Source organism: Phacochoerus africanus, chromosome 10 (genome assembly GCF_016906955.1).
Source record: "Phacochoerus africanus isolate WHEZ1 chromosome 10, ROS_Pafr_v1, whole genome shotgun sequence".
In the NCBI taxonomy this organism is placed as follows: Eukaryota; Metazoa; Chordata; class Mammalia; order Artiodactyla; family Suidae; genus Phacochoerus; species Phacochoerus africanus.
The window spans coordinates 976,889-997,656 of NC_062553.1; the positions used below are offsets into that span (position 1 = coordinate 976,889).

The window sequence follows — 20,768 nt, forward strand, 5'->3', positions numbered from 1 at the left end:
GGAGGCCCCCCCCCCCCCCCGGTGAGTGTGGCCTGCTTGCCGCATCTGGCCCGAGTCCCTGTGGAGCTCCGGGGCCTGGAGACCCCGGCCCCGAGCAGCGCCCTTGCCTCGTGGCGCCTGCTGAGGGCGAGGCTACGTGGCCAGGAGCGCTGCTCTCGGCTTTGGAAGGGGGCGAGGCCAGGACAGTGCGGAACCCGCCGCCCTGGTCCGGCCTCTTCCTCGTCCGTGTCGCCGCAGGCACACCGCTTGCTCGTGTGAAATGATGGGAGAGCATTCAGACCGCTTTCCAAAGGCTGCCGTTTTTGCCTTGGGGGACCCAGACTGCTCTCCGCCCTCTCGCACCAAAGTGTGTGTCACGGACAAACAGGAGCTTGTTGCTTCCGAGAGGACCGAGGAGCCAGCACCGAAGGGGCCCCGTGGGGCCACCGTGCACGCAGAGCCCTGCAGCTCACACCCGGCTTCGGTCACCGTGCGCATCCCTGCAGACGGTGGGTGGGCCGCGTTCCGCGCCAGACACTGAGCCCCAGGCAGTGCCGCCTTAGCACAGACGCCTGCCGGGAGGCCGTGGGCAGCCCTCCTGTCTGCTTCGGTGCTGCTTGGTTTGCTGATTGTTGTCGCTGGGAGGGGATTGCTCTAGCATGTTCTTTGCCTGTTCTTTTTTTTCCCCTTGTCTTTTTGGGGCTGCACCGGCGGCATATGGAGGTTCCCAGGCTAGGAGTCGAATGGGAGCTGTAGCCGCCCGCCTACACCACAGCCACAGCAACGCGGGATCCAAGCCGCGTCTGCGACCCACACCACAGCTCCTGGTGACGCCGGATCCTCAACCCACTGAGCAAGGGCAGGGACCGAACCTCTGTCCTCATGGATGCCAGTCAGGCTCTTTGCTGCTGAGCCACGACAGGAACTCCTCTGTACACAAGTTTGTGTGAGGTGTCTGTGGCTGTACAAGTCACCTCTGGGCTCAGAGGCTCCTGACAGCACGCATTGATTATTTCTCTGGGTCGGGGGTAGGGGAGCAGCTTAGCGGGCCCTGCCTCGGGTCTCAGAGGTCACGGGGAAGGGCTCAGCTGGGACTGCATGTGCGTGGCGCGGCAGGGGGCCTGTCTGCGGGGCTGCTGGGGGTCCTCCCAGCCCAGAGACCGCCCCCCCCCGCCCCCCACATGCAGTCCACACACGGCCAGGGCGGAGGCCTGGAGCCCTGGACCTGGCAGTTGTGCCACCATGCCGCGCCGCGAGTGCTGCTCCGTCAGGAGGCCCGAGGGTGGGGCGGGCATGTGCTCTTGGGGGGGGGGGGGGCGCGGCGCCCGCTGTGCGTGGAGGGTAGGGCGCGGTTGCGAGGGGCAGGTGGAGCCTCGGCGCGCGGCTGGCGTTTCGCCGGTGTGGCCGCCGGGGGACCTCGGGCCTCCACGCTCTCCTACGTCGGAGAGGGTTCGCTGAAGACACTGGGGCAGCCGCTCTTGGCGCCGCTGTGTGTCCGAGGCGGGCCTCGCCGGCCCTGGCTTAGCGCTGGCTGTGCCGAGCTCCAGGCTGGGGCCACAGGCAAGTAGTAGGACCGGGAGCTGACCCGAAGCGTGGGCACAGGGTGGCACCTGTGGCCACACAGGTGTCGGGGGACGGTTGTGGCTTGGTCCCTCAACCCACGATAACGGCGAGCATGCTTCCTCCGCCCGTGGGCGCCGTGTGGGTGGGGGACCGAGAGCACAAGTGTGGGCGCCCCGGATGGGGGCGGCTGCTGCCGGGGCGCCCGTCCTGACTCCGGGGACCTGTGCAGGGACGCAGGCCGTGCCTGCGGAGGAGGCTGTCTGCGGGCAGGGCCCAGTCTGCCTCAGGTCCGGGCTCGTGGGGTGACAGGCGTCTCCCCAGGCGGGACTGGGCTGTGCTCCCTCTCCTGGAGGGGGGACCTTGTGGGGTGGGGACCTCGGCTGTGGATGGACCTGAGGGAGCGCTAGGGGAGTGGGACCTGCAGGAGGGGAGCGGGCCAGCCTGGCGCCGGTTAGGTGCAGGGGAAGGGTGGCTCCCGGGCAGCTGGGCGTCCCGTTTGAGGAGGTGGCTGTGGACACGTTTACTTGATTCTGACCAGGGACACTGTGGTCTGGGTCGGGTGACAAGGAGGCAGCAGCCACAATGGATGTGCTGTGCTCTGGGGTCTCGGGGCGAGCAAGGGCCCTTGAACCCAAACCTTTGCCCAGAACCCTTCACTGCAGGCGTCTCAGAGCCTCTGTCTATGCCTGAAGCGCTGGGTGGGGCTGGGTGGCAGGCAGGCAGGCTGGGCTGAGAGGGGGCAGCAGGCAGGCGTGAGGGGTGGGCCCGGGGTGTTCACGTGAAACTGCCAGGGCCTGGGCGCTTCCGCAGCTCTGCTGCTGGAGGGCAGAGGGAGCCCCACAGGACGTGGGCCTGAGTGCCTGCGGCCGGCTTCCCAGGGGACTGCGGTGGGCGCTGAGGCTTGCGTTCCCTCTTCTTTACATGCCAGGGAGTGTTTTCTCAGGTTGTTTTCAACATTCAAACGCGTCAGGTCCACCCTCGCTTGTACAGACGGGAGCACCCTGCCTGTCCTGCAGGAGACCAGGGCTCCACAAACCCAGGCACCTACGGTCAGTTCATCTTCGACAAAGGAGGCGAGAACGTAAGATGGGAAAGAGCCAGCCTTTTCAGCAAGTGAGGCTGAGAAAACTGGGCCGCTGCCTGGTAAGTCAGTGACACTGGAACACACCCTCACACCATCTGCCCACAAAGAAACTCAGCGTGGCTTAAAGACTTCAACGTAAGACAAGACCCTCAAACTCCCAGGAGAGAACACGGGCAAAACGTTCTCTCCCATCAACCGTGCAAATGTTGTGCCAGCACAGTCTCCCGAGGCAACAGAAATAAAAGCAAAAAATAAACTAACAGGGGGTTTCCTTCATGGCACAGCGGAAACGAATCCGACTAGGACCCATGAGGTTTCGGGTTTGATCCCTGGCTTCGCCCAGTGGGTTAAGGATCCGGTGTTGCCTTGAGTTGTGGTGGAGGCCGGCAGCTACAGCTCTTGATTAGACCCCTCGCCTGGGAACCGCCATATGCCATGGGTGTGGCCCTAAAAAGACAAAAGACAAAAAAAATAAAAATAAAGTAAAAACCAATGGGACCCAATCAAACTGACAAGCTTTTGCACAGCAAAGGAAACCATAAAATAAATAAATAAATAGGCAACTTACAGAATGGGAGAAAGTGTTTTCAAATGATGCAACTGATAAGGGTTTAATCTCTAAAATATACAAGCAACTTGTACAACTCAACAGCAAAAAAGCCAACAGCCCAACTGAAACATGAGCAAAAGACCTGAAGAGACATTTCTCCAGAGAAGATACACAGACGACCAATAGACACATGAAAAAATGCTCGACGTCCCTGACTCTTAGAGACGTGAAATCAAGACCACCGCGGGGACCACCTCACACCCCAGTCAGAACGGCCATCGTGAGTAAGTCCCCAAATAGCAAGTGCTGGAGGGGCTTGTGGAGAAAAGGGACCCGCCTGCACTGTTGGTGGGAATGGGAGCCGGTTCAACCACTATGGAGAACAGTACGGAGGCGCCTTAGAAAACTGTACGTGGACCTACTGTGTGTCCCAGCCGTCCCACTCTTGGGCATATATCCAGACAAAACTTTCCTTGAAAAAGACCCACGCACCCGTATGTCCACCGCAGCGCTATTCGCCACAGCCAAGACCTGGAAACAACCCACGTGTCCATCGACAGATGAACGGATTAAAGAAGAGGTGGTACAAACACACAATGGAATACGGCTCAGCCATCAAAGAGAACGAGCTAATGCCCTTTGCAGCAACATGGACGGAGCGAGAGACTCTCATACGGAGTGAAGTCAGTCAGAAAGAGAAAGGCAAACACCACATGATGTCACTCGTATCTGGACTCTAGTATGTGGCACAGATGAACCTTTCCAGAAAAGAAAGCCGTGGACTCGGAGAACAGGCTTGCGGTTGCCGAGGGGGAGGGGGAGGGGGAGGGCGGGCCGGGGGTCTGGGGTGTTCGGAGATGCAAGCTACGGCCTTTGGAACGACAAGCGATGAGAATCCTGCGGTGCAGCACTGGGCGCTCTACCCGGTCACTTGTGACAGCGCAGGATAATGTGAGAAAAAAGGATGTGTGTGTGTGTGTGTGTGTGACAGGGTCACCTCGCCGTACGGTAGACAATTGACAGAACACTGTAAACAAACCATAATGGAAAAAAATGAACATCTTTAAAATAAAAATGTCAAGTCAGGAATTACCACTGTAGCTCTGTGGATTAAGAACCCCACTAGTATCTGGGAGGATGTGGGCTCGATCCCTAGCCTCACTCAGTGGGTAAGAATCCAGTGTTGCCACAAGCTTTGGCGTAGGTTGCAGGTGCAGCTCAGATCAATTTGACCCCCAGCTAAAAAGCAAAAAAAAAAAACAGTGCTGCCAGGCCTGCTGGGTGGCATGTGGTCTTGGCCAGGGCTGAGCACCAGCATCCACCCCCCCCACCCCCGGGCTTATTCCGGCCAGCAGCCCAGGCCCTGCCTCTGAGCACCTGAGTCCCTTGCGGGCCTTGTGGAAATGCGGGGTGGGGGCTGCAGGGCCAGGGGAGCTCGGGCCTGGCTACGTTAGAGCGCTGTCCCTGGTGGAGGGTTGGTGCGGCCAAGACCTCCCGTCTGCATCCAAGGGCCCCTCCTACGGCTGGCTTCTCACGGGCGCCCGGGAAATTGTCAGTGACGGGCGACTGTGGAGAAGTGATTTTCTCTTACCGCTTCTCACTTCCTGCACTCACACAGCCACCGGCGCTGGTTTTGGCTGAGTAGCTGCATCAGTTAAACACTGTTTGCTTTGAAGCTGTTATGGGACAGAGCTCCCCGACGTGCCGCACTCCCGAGGGCTGCGCATCGGGCCTGTGAATTCAGGTGCTGAGCCTCCCCGTTGCCTCTCCTGTGTTGGCAGGTTGTCGCTGAGCACCCAGACGCCTCTGCTGAGGAGATCGAAGAGCTGCTGGGGTCGCAGTGGGACGTGCTCACGGAGAAGCAGAAAGCACGCTACAACACCAAGTTTGCCCTGGTGGCCCCCTCCCAGTCCGAGGAAGAGTCCGGTAAATGCCCCGCTGTGCTCGTGTTCTCTGTGTGGTGTGGCTGCACGGTGCTGGGCTCGTGAGGCGGCAGGCGTGCCAGTGGGCAGGGTACTGCAGCTCCCGTTGCCTGTGTCTCCTCACTCCTGGGCCCCCAGGGCCCTCTCGCCTCTGCAGCAGTGGGGGATGCGCCCGAGCAGAAGACAGGCTGCCCCCCCAAGTGGGCAGGGGCCAGAGCCCCCCAGGGCCCTTCGTGGCCTGTTTGCTGAAGAGCTCGCAGTCCGAGGAGGGTGATCTGGGCTGGCCTTAAATGTGCCTGTCTTCTGGTTCTTCTTAGGCCTCAGTTTAAAAACAAAAAAATTCTAAAAAAAAAAAAAAAAAAAAAGAGTTCCCTGGTGGCTCAGTGGGTAAAGGATCCATCATTGTCACTGCTGTGGCTCTGGTTACAGCTGTGGCATGGGTTTGATCTGTGGCTCAGAACTTTCGCATGCCATGGGCAAAGCCAGAAAACAGTCCAAACAAAAACCTCGAAATGGCTGCGTCTCTCGGGGTTGGTCGCTGAGGAGTTTTGGAGGCGCCAGCCGTGGGGCGTCTCCGGACTCCCCTGACCGAGGCCGCGGCTCAGGAGAAGCTGCCTCTGCTCTGGGGCCCGGATGCACGCTTCTCGCTCTCCGTGGCAGGGCTTTCTGGAACGCCACACCCACCGTCTCATGATCCTGACAGTGAATTTCGTTCCGTTCAGCCTTTGTTGCAAACGCTGCCATTTAGAACAGTGAGGATGCTGAGATTTGAGTGTTTCCTGTGAAAGGCAGGACTCGCGGGGTCTGCGGCGGCCCACTGAGTCTAAAGCAGTGGCCGCTGGCTTAGCCGTCGGTTTCCCTGAGGCCGCGGGCCTTACTCCTGAAGAGCAGGTGTGACACGCTCGTGCGGCCCTCTTGTCGTCATGGACCGTTCTGAGTTCTTGGTGTGTGTCGGGGGTGCTGGCACTTAGGCCTCTCACCCGCCCCCCCCCCCCCCAGGGGCCCCAGTGCTGACTGACCATCAGAGTGACAGGCCAGGGCCGTGGTGTCCGCCGTCCCTTCGTCTCGGTGTTAGGGATTCACACGTTTGCCCGTCTTACTTCTGTGAGGAACTAGCGCTGCCGTGTCCTGGTGCAGGGCGGTCCTTACGGAACGGCAGAGGATGCGATTTCACCCCTCCTGGGGGTCTGTCTGCAGTGCCCGTGCTGAGGGGGGCAGCCCGGACTGGGCGCTGGCAGGTCAGGCTGGCTGCGCTCTGGCTGCTCAGCAGGCCCCACAGCCACCAGTCTACAGCCTTCTTCCCTGGGTCCCCTGAGGCCAGCCCAGGGCTGTGGCCGGGGCCCAGCTTGGTGAGGGCCGCTCTCGGGCTGGTTCATGCCGGGCGGTGAGGCCAGCACTCCCGCTGTGGCTCTTTTTAGCGCTGTCAGCCCTGGGCTGCTGGCTGCCGGCTGCTCTGTCTCACCACCCAGCAGCGTTTGGGCACCCCGCCTTCCACGGGATGTTTGCCGAATGGGCCAGGCACGCCCCGCGCCTCTGTAAAGTGGTCCTGCCAGTGCAGACTCTGGGTGTGTGTGCCCGCAGCACTGGCCTGGGCAAGCCCACCACCTCTCTAGACGCTGACTCTGCCCTTCCGTCTTGCTTTTCTGGGTCAGCACAGCTTGGACCCCTGACATCTGGGCAGGCGGTGTTCCTGCAGAGGCCCTGGGCTCACAGATGGCAGATGGAGTTAGTGCTGCCACTTAAGATGCTTCTGCAGGGCAGTGTGCTACAAGTAGCAAGTTGCTCCTGTTTATAAAGTTCAACCTAAAGTCCGCCCGTCCGAAGTTACTAAAGGGTGAAAACGCAAAGGCCGGGTTGTATTTAAATGTAGTGCCACTGTGCATTAGACTGCACTAGGGACCAATAAATCACCTCTAGAGGAGAATTTTCTCCTCTTTGATGTCACGGGAAACGGTCCCTTGCAGTTTGGAATGTGCAGAGCGCGTTGCCCTGTGGGACTTAGGCCCGGGCGCGCGCAGGGCTCCGGGGGGCCCGTGCCAGGCTGGCTCTGTGCTTTCGAGGGTGGCTCCTGGGGTGGTGTTCATGGCCGTTTCCCCCGGTCCCCTTCCCAGGTAACTTAAGTGGGAAAAAAAGGAACCACGTGAAAAGGACCCAGGACTCCACCGAAGCTGCTGATGCTGAGGGCGCGCCCGGGAAGAGACTCCGGGCAGACAGGCACGGTCTCCGGAAGGTAACCGCGGCTGGGCCCGCCCAGTTCCTGTCAGGATGCAGGCGGGACGCCCAGGCCTCCTCGGGGTCCACGGGGTGCTCAGTGGGCGGCGGGGATGCTCCCGGAGCTGCTCGGAAAGGCCTCGGGGGAGAGCGCGTTCTTAGTTGCCAGGCACTGGCACCAGCCAGACGCGCGGTGAATGATACTTGATGTTGCGGTTCAACAAAACCGCATACGTAAGATGACCCTGGATTTTAGGGCGTGTCGTTCACTGTGTAAATAATGGCCTGACTGAAGAACATCCGAATTCCCTAGCTGTGTTATTCTCCAAGAAGCCTTTAAGGAGTTCCTGTCATGGCAGCAATGAACCCGACTCGTATTCATGAGCACACGGGTTCGATTCCTGGCTTCACTTGGTGGGCTAAGGATCTAGTGTTGCCATGAGCTGTGGTGTAGGTCACAGGTGTGGCTTGGATCCTGTATGGCTGTGGTGCAGGCCGGCACCTGCAGCTCTGATTCTACCCCTAACCTGGGGACTTCCGTATGCTGCAACTGTGACCCTGAAAAGCAAAAAAAAAGAGAAAGAAAAAAAAAAAGAAAGAGAGGGAGAGGAAAAGAGAAAGGAAGGTTTGTATAAAGGACTTACAGAAAAACATTTGTGAGCCAGATGGAAATATTTTATGAACTGCTAGTTGAGGAACTAGCACGTGGTTTTTAAAAAGAGAGTTAAGTCATACTGAGCACAGTGCCTGATACGCACTGAGCGGATGGGCCGGGTCGCAGTGCAGGCGCTGTGCACCTGTGACCCAGCCCCCAGGGCTCCGACTCTCCCACGGGAGCCCGGGGCAGGCTGGCCGCGAGGCGGCGGCCCCACAGTGCTGTCCAGAAAGTATTTGTGCCGCGTTGTTCCAGTTCTGCACACGAGACAAGTGTTCATGCTCCTTTTTCTTCTTTGCTGTTTTCTGTTGTGAAGTGTGCTTTTGGGGGGGGCCTCTGTCTACGCTGCATCTCTGCACCTTGTCTCAGCACTGGAAGTCGGGGGGCGGGGACCAGCTCGCAGTCACCGGGCCTTGTCTAGAGCAGAAGGCGGTTCCTCCCAGCCGCTTGCACCTGCAGTGCCTCAGGTGACGCCGGCCCGCCCCCAGCAGGTGCCTGTCGGGGGCGCGGGCGCCAGGGCGGCTCTGGTCCCGGGAAGGTGGCGCGTGTGCAGAACGCTTCCAGAGGAGGACGTTTGTGTTGCACAGCTGCTCACACCCGTCTTGGTTCGCTTGGAGATGTTGCCCCTTTCGTTCCTTTTCCTTGTCTTCCCGCCCTCTTTCTGTTTTTCAATAACAGAGAGAGACGGTCACCGACAAGCCGGCCCGCATGGGCGCGTGCAAGGCCATTGAGGCAGCCTCCTCCCTGAAGAGCCAGGCAGGTAATGTGGTCAGCACTCCGGCCGGGTGCCCAGGCGCGGGTGGGCGGGAGGGACAGCCAGCCTGGCCCTCTCCTCCGGGAGCCCCCCGGGGGTGGCGGTGAGCCTGTGAACACGAAGCTGGCATCTGGCGGGGGTGGAAAGGCGACTCGTGCAGCTGGAAATGCAGTGCTCTCACTCGGAGATGGAAGGCTCAGCTGAGGGGTTTCGAGGGCCCTTTTCCGCCCACTTCTACTCGGCTTTGCTATTTTCACTTGAAAATTATATTAAAGAAGTGGTTTAAATGAGAGATGTGCAGGGTTCTGACTTGCTGGTACCAGTGATTGCTGTAAATTTCACCATTTCTCTTTTTTTAAATTTTTATTATTTTTTTTCTTTTTGGGCTGCCCCATGACATAGGGAGTTTCTGGGCCAGGGATCAGATCCGAGCTGCAGTTGAGACCTGAGCTGCAGCTGCGGCAACACTGGATCCTTAACCCCCTGTGCCAGGCCTGGGATCAAGTTGCGTCCCAGCACCCCCAAGATGCCACCAGTCTCATCGCGGCACAGTGGGAGCTCCAACTTACCATTCGTACCCGGTCCTCCATGTGTATTAGCTAAAAATAAAAGCAAGGACTAGGTATTTCTACTTCATATGTTGAAGAAACTAGCCTAAAATGTTTGTGAAAAATAGGAGTTCCCGTCGTGGCGCAGTGGTTAACGAATCCGACTAGGAACCATGAGGTTGCGGGTTTGGTCCCTGCCCTTGCTCAGTGGGTTAACGATCCGGCGTTGCCATGAGCTGGGGTGTAGGTTGCAGACGCGGCTCGGATTCCGCGTTGCTGTGGCTCTGGCGTAGGCCGGTGGCTGCAGCTCCGATTCGACCCCTAGCCTGGGAACCTCCATATGCCGCGGGAGCGGCCCAAGAAATAGCAAAAAGACAAAAAAAAAAGTTTGTGAAAAATAATTGTCAAAAGGAAGAAAAGGGGGATCAGAGAGTTCCCATCGTGGCTCTGCGGTAACGAACCTGACTGGTATCCATGAGGACGCGGGTTCGATCCCTGGCCTCACTCAGTGGGTTAAGGATCCGGTGTTGCTGTGAGCTGCGGTGTAGGTCGCAGACGTGGCTCGGATCTGGCGTTGCTGTGGCTCTGGTGCAGGCCGGTGGCTGCAGCTCCAATTAGACCCCTACCCTGGGAACCTCCATATGCCACGGGTGCGGCCCTAGAAAGACCACAAAAACAGCAAGAGACATTTGTGAACAATGAGTGGGCATCTGGTGGTGGAAAGGGTTGTTCCTTTTAAGTCTGGTGGTGATCCTGTGGCTGTGTTTACTCCTCTGTTCAGAGCTGTTCTAAGCTTCCTATGGTGAAGGGAGGTGCCTGGGCTTTGCTGCACAAGAACCAGCAGGGTGATCGGGGCCTGGGCAGGGGGACCGGGAGCTCGCTAGGCAGTTTTGTCCGCCCCAGTTTTTCCACCACAAAGAATTAAGCCTCTCCTGTGACGTAGGAGTCCAGAAAAGTCATCTTTAGAACTTCATTTATCAGAGGGATTCGTTTAAAGCCGGAAAGAGGTTGAGCGTCTAAGGTTCCAGACTTGACTTTCAGACTCGACTTTCATGAGCCACCCTTATCTTACAGCCACAAAACACCTATCTGACGCGTGCAAACCCCTGAAGAAGAGGCTCCGGGCGCCCCCGGCAGCGGCTGCGTCGCTGGCATTTAGCAAAAGCTCGTCTCCTTCTGCATCCCTCACTGAGAATGAGGTAAAATCCTAGGATAGTGACCAGCACGGCACCGCTCAGAGGTCCCTTAGTTGCCCGGGGGGCTGTGTGGGCAGGTCAGACTCACGTGGTGGGTGTTCTCCCCGGAGACAGGGAGCTGGGCGCCCTGAGCGCCGTCTCAGACCCAGAGTCCGCACAGTGTCTGTGTGAACATGCGTGGCTGTACTTCGTGTTGATGCATTTGATTGTGCTGGAAATCTGTCTGTGATTTTTCTCACGGCCCTGACCAGACACCGGGCCCCTGGGGCTGCCTGCGGGCCGTGGGCGCGCCCAGCGGGATGGGGGGGCCCGCCGTGTGCACGCGCCTGCGGCTCTGGTCCTGTAAATCCTGGCGCGTTCTCAGGCCCGTGAGGGCGGAGGGAGTCAGCCCTTGCGTAGGGGCGCGACTCCTCTGTTCCTGACCTGCAGACCTGCAGACGGACGTGCTGGCAGACACCAGCCGTGTCAGGCTCTCACGCAGGAGGGCATCGGGACGTGTAGGCCGCAGCCTCTTAGCTGAGTCTCTGCAAACAGCCCCAGGACGCAGGCACGGGAGTCTGTGCCCAGAGGGAGTTCGGCCTCCCAGGATGAGCAAGGACCCGAGGCGCTGACTTGCACCCTCTAGTTTCTTGTTCTTTCTTCCCTGTGGTTCTTTCTCACTGTGGACATGAGTCCTGTGTTGCGGACATCTGTGAAGGGGTGTGGGCCTTGGGCTTTTTCGGGTCAGGGTAGTGAGGCCAGAAGGTGGCACCTCTGACGAGGTCTCCACCACGGCCCCGGGCGGGGAGTGGGTGAGAGGAGGGCCGGCCTGCCTGGGTGCGAGGTTCTGGCGCTGAAGCCAGGTGTGCAGCTCTCCGCTCGAGCCCTCCACCAGGGCCACAGGGCGCTCCTCTGAGGGGGGCGCCCTCGGGCTCAGCCGGCTCAGCAGGGACAGTTGCAGTGTGTGCCAGGCGTTTCTTCGGGGCTCCTTCGGGAAAGGGTGGTAAGAATCCATCCCTCAGCGTCTCTGAGTTTACGGAAGCGTGCAAAGGCAAATGCTGTACCAGACATTTTTCTTTTTCCTTTTTTCCTCGTCTAGGTTCAGATTAGTATCCTAAAAAGTTAAATAAAAGGTGGCCTGCAATTGTAAAGAAGAGGAAAGCTAAAATAAAGTTCCAGTGCCATAGACCCTTTTATTTAAGTCAGCTGTTCTGTTTGAAATTTTTTTAATGAGTTTTTCTTGTATCATATTTTGGCCCACTTATTGGAGGGGGTTTTTCCTTTTCCTGTCATCCGATACGATCAAAAGAAGATCCCTGAGGCCGCTGAGATCTGCCTGTAGCTGCCGGTGGGTCGGGAGCCGTGGGGTTAGAGGCGTCGATCCAGCGCAGGGACCGCGGGGCCGGGAGGGTGGGGAGCAGCGCGTCAGGCCCGTGAGGGTCTGACGCCTCTTCTGACCAGGACGAGTTTCATCTTTCTGGCCTAGACGTTGGTTGAACTTGGGAGACTTAGACCAAGCGTTTGCAGTCATTCGCCTTCCCTGACTTTTAATTCTTTAGACCTTCACAGGTGGATAGATGCCTGAATACCTTCCTGTATTAAATACGTTAATTACAGCTTCTTGCGTTTGAAGGTGACACGTGCCTCCCGTAGGGTGGATTCTGTTCCTTCCGAAAAGCATTTCAATCCCTAGGTGTCTCTCTTAGGCCTTGGTGGCTCGTGTAACTCTCCCGTTGGAGTTGATGTTTGCAGAACTGTGCTGTTGGTTGGAAGCCCTCGAGGTGAACAGGCAGGCCCACGGACCCAGGCGCACCTTCACGGCGCGTCTCCACGCCGCGTGCCGCAGCACGACAGGCGCAGGGCGGCGTTCTAGCGAAGGAGGGCCCCAGGGGCCGCCGCGTGCGGGGCTCGGGCCGGCCCCTTCTTGGGGTCGCGTGCCCTTGGCTTACCTCCTCCCTTCGTCAGCGTCGGTGGGAGTGAGGGTTTTCAGAGGGTCGGCGTTTCCCGACGCTTCAGGTCACGTGATCTGGATTCCTCTCGCTCAGGGACAGTGACAACGAAAGCGGAGTTGGGAGTGAGGTTAGCTCTTCCGGAGCCCCGCATCCTGGCGGGGGCGGGAGATGGCACGCGTGCATGACAACAGCCTGGGAGGAAGGAGTGTGACTGAAGTGTTTGTAACCTCGTTTCTTATTCCCTTAGTAGAGCAAATTCTTATTTTTTTCGCCTTCACTGGTAACAGCTTTTATGGGAGCCCACATCAGCCAAGCTGGACTTGAACTCAGCTGCTCTGTGCTGCACTTAACATGACGTAACCCCCCACGGTGTCTGCTGCAGGCGGCATTCCTACCCCAGTCACTTGTGGAAGACGGGTGACAGTTTGTTTTTACTGGTATTAATAACACACACAATGAAGAAAGCAGATAACAAATTGTAGGACCGAGGTAAGACACCGAATCAAGGCCGTTTAACCGGCCGCCTTCATCCCGTAGCAGAGCCACGGTCGCATCCCGGCGGCCACTGTAGATGTCCAGGGGCTGTCCTAGGCCCGGCACAGGGACCGCACAGCAGGGGGGCTCGTCCTGCCAGAGGCCCCTTCTCTCCTCTAGAGCGTAACTCGCTGAACTCCTGTTGAGAAAAATGTCAGCATCTGTACATCGAGAAAAAAGAGCGACCGCCCAGTCTCAAAGGAGCTCTTGTCACCTGTTCTCGTGGCCGGTCAGGCGTGTTCTCCCCGTAGACAGGCATCGAGTTTCCCACTGAGGAGGCAGGAAGCCTTTCGATCCTGTCTTGTCTTAGCCCAAGCTTTCCTGTGACCCTGCTGTGGTCAGTGTGCAGGAGAGCCGTCTCACTGCTCTGCGGACTCGGCCCACACCCAGCTCCTGCAGTCAGGTTCCTGATGCCGACCGCTGCATTGGCCGCTCTTGTAGAGCGCCAGCCACCGGGTTCAAGGTCAGGTCCGGAGGGGGGGGGGGCGGGCAGTGGGGGCCAGGCTGCCGCATGCTTGCCTGGTGAGGAGAGGCCTCCGCGCCCTTGAGCGCCGGGCGGTGGGAGCGCCCCACGCATGCCACGGGCCGGGGGTGCTCGGTTCATCCCCACAGGCTCTTCCGACGTGTGTTACCCGGAGTGAGCGTTTCTCACTGACCCTGGCGCTGTAAACCATTAAGTGATGTGACGCATGTGAAACGCTGGTGGAGCCCGGCGCCCGGCAGGGACGTAGCGGTTTGCTATTGTGACCGTGTGGTTATAACAATAAAAATCATAAAATCCCCATCATTCCATTTTTATCCAAAGTATAGACTTTGCTTTGGCCTGGAGAGGGGTCCTTTTGACGGGACTGTGCACACGGGGGCAGAGGTGGGCGCTTCAGAGTGTGGCCGGTGGCCGAGGGCTCCTGGGTGGCTCTGCTCCGAGGCAGGGGGACCCAGGGCCAGCACGGTCCCCGTCTCGCCATCCCTGTGGGCGTGGAAGACCTCTGCAGCGATGCTCGTGTCCCGGGACCCAGCCGGGGCGGCTTGACTGCGGACAGGAGGTGCCGGAAAGGTGGCCCGAGGTCGGCAGGCGTCGCCCGGAGCCCAGGCTCCCGCCCGAAAGGCCTTCACTTGAAGTTACAGCCTGATGGCCGAGGTCCCATAGGTGTGTCAGGAGTCAGCTGAGGAAGAGGCGAGGGCGAGACCCCAGGGTGACCCAGTGCTGTGCCCGCGGGCAGCTGAGCTCGCGGGCCGCCTGCAGGGAGGGCTGGGGCCCCGCGGTGCTGCTCAGGGACCCGGAGGCCGCGTGGGGGCCGTCTTTGCGGAGCGCTGGCCGGGAGCCGAGCGGGAGCGCACAGGGCCACGCGGTGTCTGTCTGCGGGGGCACAGGGCTTCCCTGCGCTGCTGTTGACGTGGCCGCTTCGTTTGCTCAGGTCACAGGCAGGCGGGCACTCCCTGTGGCTGAGGCGAATGTGCCTACGCTGTCCTCGGGGTCACGGCACGGACGGCCTCCTCCCCAGGCCCCCTTGCGCCTGGTGGGGCGCAGCCACCACAGCAAGGAGCCCCAGAGCAGAAGGGGCGGCGTGGGGCAAACCTCAGGAGGGCTGTCTGGAGGCGGGGCTGTGCGGGATCCTGCGGGCCCGCGGCCCACACTGGCTGGGGTGCTCGTCTGCCCGTGTCTCCCAACCCAAAGGAACCTCACTGTTTAAAGAGGCTGTTGCCAGAAACCCAAGCCCAGTTTCAGGCACCCAGGGGCGGCTCCCTGACTGCCTAGGAGGTGAGGCTGCTTGGAGGCCGTCTCCCTGGGGCTGCCGCCCGCTTTCCACATGCCTGGAAAGTTCCTGCGGAAGCACAGGGATGTTTGAGACGGAATGCTCAGGGCCTGGGGGGTGGGATAGGTGGCCCTTGCCTGAGGTGGCCGTGGCTGGAGTCGTGGGCAGCTGAGTGCGGCCCCTGAGGGGTGGAGGAGAGCAGGGCGGCTCATGCTCCCTGCTCAGAAGAAGGACGTTCAGACGGCACCCGAGCACCTAGTTCCAAAAGCAGAGAAGGGCCCACGTGTGGGCATGAGGCTGAGGTTCTCGACCCCAGAGCCCAACGTGAGTGGACGCTGGGCCCCCCGTGGCAGGCGGAGAGTGGTGATTTTGTGCCATCGTTTCAACAGAGGCCTGAGCGTTTGTAGATAAAGGCGCGTCTTCCATTCGCTTGTCCAGTAGAGAGAGCAGTGCTGGTGGGGGTTCCAGGATGCCGTGGGCCAGGCCGCGTGCAGGCCCAGGTGGCCGAGAGGGCCCGTCTCCAGGAGGGCCCCTGCCCGAAGGAGAGGCAGAAGCGCGGGCCTGTGACTCTGGCCGGTTTGCAGGGCTGCTTTTCCGTTTGACTTGTGACTTAACATGCTCCTGAAGCATCCAGCTCCTTTAAATGATTCCTGCGGTTGTGAGGGTGTCCTGGTCAGGTGGATGTCTGTTCATGGACTGGGCGAGAGCTCTCTCGGCTTGGGGGGAGCCTGGAGCTCTTGGGCATCAGAGCTCAGCTTTTAGAAATGTACAGAGAGAAGGCGCATTTGCCGAGGACGGGGATTCTTTTTAGATTGTGGATCTCAGTCACAGTTGTGCTGAAAGAATCGAAATACCACTTACTGGAAAAGGTTTCTCAAGATGCTCTCAGACCTGGTATTAGCTCTTAATTTTTTTTTTTTAAGAAATAGTCTGGAGTTACCGCAGTGGCACAGGGGGCTAATGATCAGGTGTTGTCTCTGTGGCAGCTCGGATTCCATCCCTGGCCCGGGAACTTTCATGGGCTGTGGGTGTGGCCAAGAAAGAAAGAAAAAGTCCAGCTCTTGTGTATTTTAGGATTGGTCTTGTCAGTGGAATTGATTTTCATCCTTTTAAGTACTGTTTTTGCCGTTTTACTTAGAGGGTTAGAAATTATTACTGAGGTGCCTGCCAGCGATGCAAAGTTAACTATCCTTAAGCAGGCAAAACACACAGGCCTTGTACCCACATCATTGCCGAGGTCAGAGGCTCCTCCCTCTGGGCAGTTTCCCCATCGAGGACCCCCCCGGGGGTGGCCTTCAGAGTCTCCTTGGGAACCAGACAGGCCTCCTCCCATCAGATGCCTCCGCACCTGCCTGCTTGCACGTGGGATCCGTGGTGACGGTGTTCTGGCCTGAGTGAGGTATTGGGCTTTGCGTACAGCTCTTTGGCATGTGTTTTGAAGTGCACGCTAACCTTTCAGGGCCTGTGGCACCTGCCAGGAATGACGGGGGTGGTGGCGGGGAGGGTGTCTCGGCCCAGCAGGGGGTGTGGAGGGGCAGGGGGTTGCTCAGTCTGGGTGCCAGGGGTGGGCACACAGCCTGTACCTGCGGCCGTCCGCCCGGGCCCCCCAGCTCCCCCATCCAGAGAGCCACTGCTCGGGACACAGTCGGTGGGACATTGTAGAGACTCGTCTTGACTGACTGGCTTCCACCAGCCCCCGGCAGCGCCCAGCTTAGGAGGCGGGTGTGAGGACGATGACCAGGCCTGGAGTCGAGGGCAGCTGGCGAGGCTCTGGTCTGTCATCTGGAAGGGTCGCCTCGACAAAAGTTGAATCACTCTTAGCCGAATCACAGTACTTCCGGTGACAAATGACGAAGTTAAAAATGACTTTAATTCCACCCCAGTGTCCCACTGTGATGTTAACTTGGAAGACCTGTGTGAGATTTTAGGCTTTTGGTTTTAAACTCATTAAATCTCCTGAGTACAGGATTCTTGTCTTTGTCAACCCAAAATTCTGGGCGAAAGTACTTCCGGTTACCTGTCTGCAAAAGCCTGAGTTAACCATGAACATGATGTGGGTTTATGGAAATGTCTGTTGTGCAAGGTCTGTAATTGTACTTGACAAATGATGTGGTTTTCAACTCGGGGAGGGGTCTGTTTGTTAAAAGATTGGAAATGCACTGTGTGTAACACCGGCCGCCTTGTAGGGGCCGCTTCCGCGTCTCCCAGGAGTTCCCGCCTGGGGCTCCCGACCCCGCCGCTGGAAGCGGGTCTGCTGTGTGCACCAGGCTGCATCACGTTCACTGATCGCGCGGGCAGAGCCCTGTTCTACCACGGAGACCGCGTTCTCTGCAGAGGACCGGCGCGTGCGCGGGCGGGCGGGCTGGCTAGCGGGCGGGCGGCGGTGCTGTGCCCACCGCGTGGCTAGCGGGCGTTGGGCCGGCAGGAGGCTGGCGGGTCAGGGCTAGGCTGCTGGTTGGAGCCGCCAGCCGCGGGCCTGGCTCTGGTGGGTCCGGCCGCCGGGTCGCTCGGCTTTTCTCTTCCCAAGTGCTTCCTACTGGATACGGACTAGACTCTAGGTGTCGTAGACTGAGCTGTGGGACTGTGTTGGGACCGTGCAGGCGAAGGTGTCCCTTTGCAAAGGCATCTCCGAGTAAGTCCCGGCCCGGTGCCCCTGGAGGCGGAGCCTGCGGCTGGAGCGAGGCGCCCGGCGCTTTGCCCGCGGTGCGGCCGCGCCGCTGGTGCAGCGAGCGCCGAGGAGCCCGGCCATGTGCTCGGTGCCCGCTCGGCGGTGCGGCGCGGCGGCGCGGGGAAGGGGTGCGGCGGGAAGGAGCGGAAGCGCCCGCACCGGCCGCGGACTGGACTGCGGAAGGGCCGTGTCGGGCGCGTCCCTTAGCCCGTGTCCTGGACATGCCCGCCTGCGTGCCAAGTGTGTACCCGGGCTCACCTCCTCAAGCAGACTTTGCTCCTGTAGGAAATGCCTCAGTGGAAACGTGCTGACTCTTCTGTAAAGCTTCAATAAAAGGTGCTGTTTCTTCCTTTGACCCAGGACTGGTCTGTGTTTTCTGTCTTTCTCTCCGTGCATTTTTCCTTTTTTTATTTCTCTTTCTTTTTTCTTTTTTTCCGTTTTTAGCGTTTTCATTTGTTCCGGCCATGCTGAGGGTGGACCAGGGGTTGGTGGGCAGGGCGCTAGGCTCTCCCGGGAGCCCACCCTGAAGGCCCTTTCTTTGGGCCTCCTCTCAGGCAGCCGAGTGGGATCAGGGCTGGCGGGGTCACTGCTCTTCCTGGGGTGCGGCTCCCCCAGTGCCCGCTGCGCGCGCGCGCCCCAGGTGCTCACCCCACCTGTGCCCCTGTATCTGACGGCTGGCCCTGTTACGTGTGGGGGTTGAACTGCCAGCGTAGTATTCCCAGTTGCCTTCTTTGGGGTGTCCGTGGCGGGGCGGGGGGGGGGGTGAGCCGTTGGAGAGGGGCGCCGTCCAGGCCACCCTGCGGCCGCAGACCTACACAGCCCTGTGCTCCTTCACGCGCTCGCTGCTCCCTCGGAAAGGTGAGGAAGTCAAGTTCAGACGGCTGCTTTCTCTCGAGACTGCTGTGTCCGAAGGGCCCGGGGCTGGCGCCGCGGCCCGGACACCCGCCACAGGCACCAGTCAGAGCGGCAGGGCCCCTTCCACACCAGTTTGAGTAGCAAGAGCTCCTGTGTTTGCTGGGATTTGTTCCTCCTACTGCACCCTGTGACTTCGGGGCTAAATCTGGGAAGAGGTCATTGATAAAGTGACAGAATTGGGTGGATTGCCTGCTGGGTTTCTTCTGTTGGTTTTTTTTTTTTTTTTTTTAATGTGGCCTGGTTCAATTTCTAGCTGTGTGTTTGTTGGCAAACAGCAAGCCTGTATCATAATTACTTGTTGCTGTGATAATCGAAGTGTACGGGAAATGTAGCTTATGCTTTTGCTCTGTTGAGAAATTCCGTTTTCCATATTTAACTACCTAACATCAGATAAATACTGAGCATGTTTTTAGGCTTTTTTAAAAAAAATCTGAATTTGACATCAAGTTTTCTGATTAGAAGATTTATTGATTTCTGCGGAAAGATCTGGTCAAGTGAGGGAGGTGCCGCGTGCGGCCCGAGGGAGAGGCCCGGCCTGGCCTCACTGGTGGCTGCCGAATGAAGGCCGGAGGGACAAAATCCGACCTGTGAGTCACTTCCTTTGCCCCAGAGTCCACCTCCTTCTCCGGGCCTCTCACGCAGGCCTCGCCTCGCCGGGCCCGCCCGCCCGCCCCTCTGGCGGGCCCCGAGGCCGTGGGGGCCGGAAGCCAACAGGGTGGTCCCTCAGAGACGAGGGGGTGCGATGAGTCTCGAAACCCGGTTCCTGATCTTGCGGGAATGCCCGCGGGAGCCCGCTCTTGGCAGAGTGCCCTTGGCAGCGTGCCCCCGGCCCTTGGCTGCCCTCCCCCCCCCCCCCGCCCCCCGTAGGCAGGTGGACCTGAGCAGGGCCGGGAAGAAACGCAGGGCCCTGGGTCCCGAAGCCTGTCGCTGGTCACCGCGAGGGTAGGTTTTCCTGAACTCGACTCCTCTCTTAGGCAGCGTGCCGAGGGGGCTACGTCGCGCCCACACCAGTGCGCGTCCTGCCCGGCGGGCGGGTCGGGGCCACATCTGACCCGGTGCCGTGTGCCGACGAGCCGAGCCGCGCTCGCTCGCTCGCTCGCTCAGGAGAGCGGGCCTGGGCGCGGGGGCCGGGCCGGGGGGCTGCTTGCTGCCGCTCGTGAACTGTCGTCCGCCTCCTTCCTCCCCAGGTCTCGGACAGCCCGGGAGATGAGCCCCTCGAGTCCCCGGATGAGAGCGCGGACGAAACGCAGACCGAGGCGTCCGTCTCGTCGAAACGGTCGGAGCGAGGAGCGGCCGCCAAGAAGGAGCACGTGTGTCAGGTGCGGGGCTGCCCGGCCGTCCCCCCAACTCCCCCGCCCTCCGGGTCCCTGTGCAGAGGCTCCGGCCCAGGGAGGCCCTCGGGCGCCAGGGGGCCTATCCCGCGACCGTGCGCGTAGCTTTTCTGTTCCTCGCGCCTGGTTTGAAACCTCCTGAACCCGCTCCCCGCGTTTCCCTCCCGTTCCCTTGGCTCACGCCACGCTCTGCCCGCAGCTGTGCGAGAAGCCGGGCAGCCTCGTGCTGTGCGAGGGTCCCTGCTGTGGCGCCTTCCACCTGGCCTGCCTGGGCCTGGCCCGCCGGCCCGAGGGAAGGCTCACCTGCCTCGAGTGCACTTCAGGTGTGTCCCGTGGGCCCCCGGGCGCCCCCAAGGGTGGCGGGAGCACCCCCAGAAGTCAGCTCAGCGTTGGGGGGGAGCAGAAGGATGGGTTTGGGGGTGCCCAGGGGCCCCGTGTCCCTTGTGTCAGCCGGAGCAGCCCAGTCCCCCAGGACACGGTGTCCATCCAAAGGGTTTCAGGCCGGGCCCCAAGCCAGCGCCGCTTTTGCATGTTTCTCCCCCCCCCCGCCACCCCAGCACAGTCTGGGGAGGAAGGAATGGGCGCGAGGCTAGAAGCCGCCGCCTGAGTCCTGCCCGTGCCCCTCTCTCGGCCCTCTGCCCACGTTAGGGGTGCACTCGTGCTTCGTGTGCAAGGAGAGCAAGGCGGATGTCCGGCGCTGCGTCGTGTCGCAGTGCGGCAAGTTCTACCACGAGGCCTGCGTGCGCAGGTTCCCACTGACAGTGTTTGAGAGCCGGGGCTTCCGCTGCCCCCTGCACAGCTGCGTGAGCTGCCACGCTTCCAACCCCTCGAACCCGAGGCCGTCGAAAGGTACAGACGCGTGAGAGCCCCCGTGTGGGTTTGACGTGGTCATGAGGCATGTGGAGGGCAGGCGGGGCTGTCGGGTTTGTCACCAGAGCTGTGGGCCCCGATGTGGCTTTGGAGGGACAGCGGTTCTGCTCCTGGTTGCCATCCCCCTTCTTCCTGCCCTGAATTGTCTTAAAGATCCCTTGCTTGGCGGGGGTGGGGGGGAGCCTTCGAAGCCGTTTGGGTAGACTCTGCTTGTTCTGGCTTTAACGGTCCTTCATAGACAAGGAAAACATTTTAAAATCAGATCACGGAGTTCCCGTCGTGGTGCAGTGGTTAACGAATCCA

At 59.9% G+C, this 20,768-nt stretch overlaps 1 protein-coding gene across 7 annotated transcripts in view; it reads left to right on the plus strand.

The window, feature by feature from the left end:
• The window catches only part of NSD2 (nuclear receptor binding SET domain protein 2), a 77,801-nt gene that overhangs the window by 40,947 nt on the left and 16,086 nt on the right, over positions 1-20,768 (plus strand). For 5 of the 7 annotated variants that reach the window (XR_007137431.1, XR_007137432.1, XM_047798319.1 and 2 more), the window contains exons 6-12: positions 4,958-5,102; positions 7,210-7,328; positions 8,643-8,724; positions 10,341-10,465; positions 19,452-19,583; positions 19,795-19,918; positions 20,244-20,444. Coding sequence is in view for 5 of the 7 variants with exons in the window: in XM_047798319.1 (XP_047654275.1) it covers positions 4,958-5,102; positions 7,210-7,328; positions 8,643-8,724; positions 10,341-10,465; positions 19,452-19,583; positions 19,795-19,918; positions 20,244-20,444 (928 nt within the window). In the remaining 2 variants the exon portion in view is untranslated. Of the gene's footprint in view, positions 1-4,957; positions 5,103-7,209; positions 7,329-8,642; positions 8,725-10,340; positions 10,466-11,540; positions 11,643-12,680; positions 17,705-19,451; positions 19,584-19,794; positions 19,919-20,243; positions 20,445-20,768 lie in introns of those variants that run through there. The other 2 variants (XM_047798321.1, XM_047798322.1) reach the window with 2 other exon arrangements.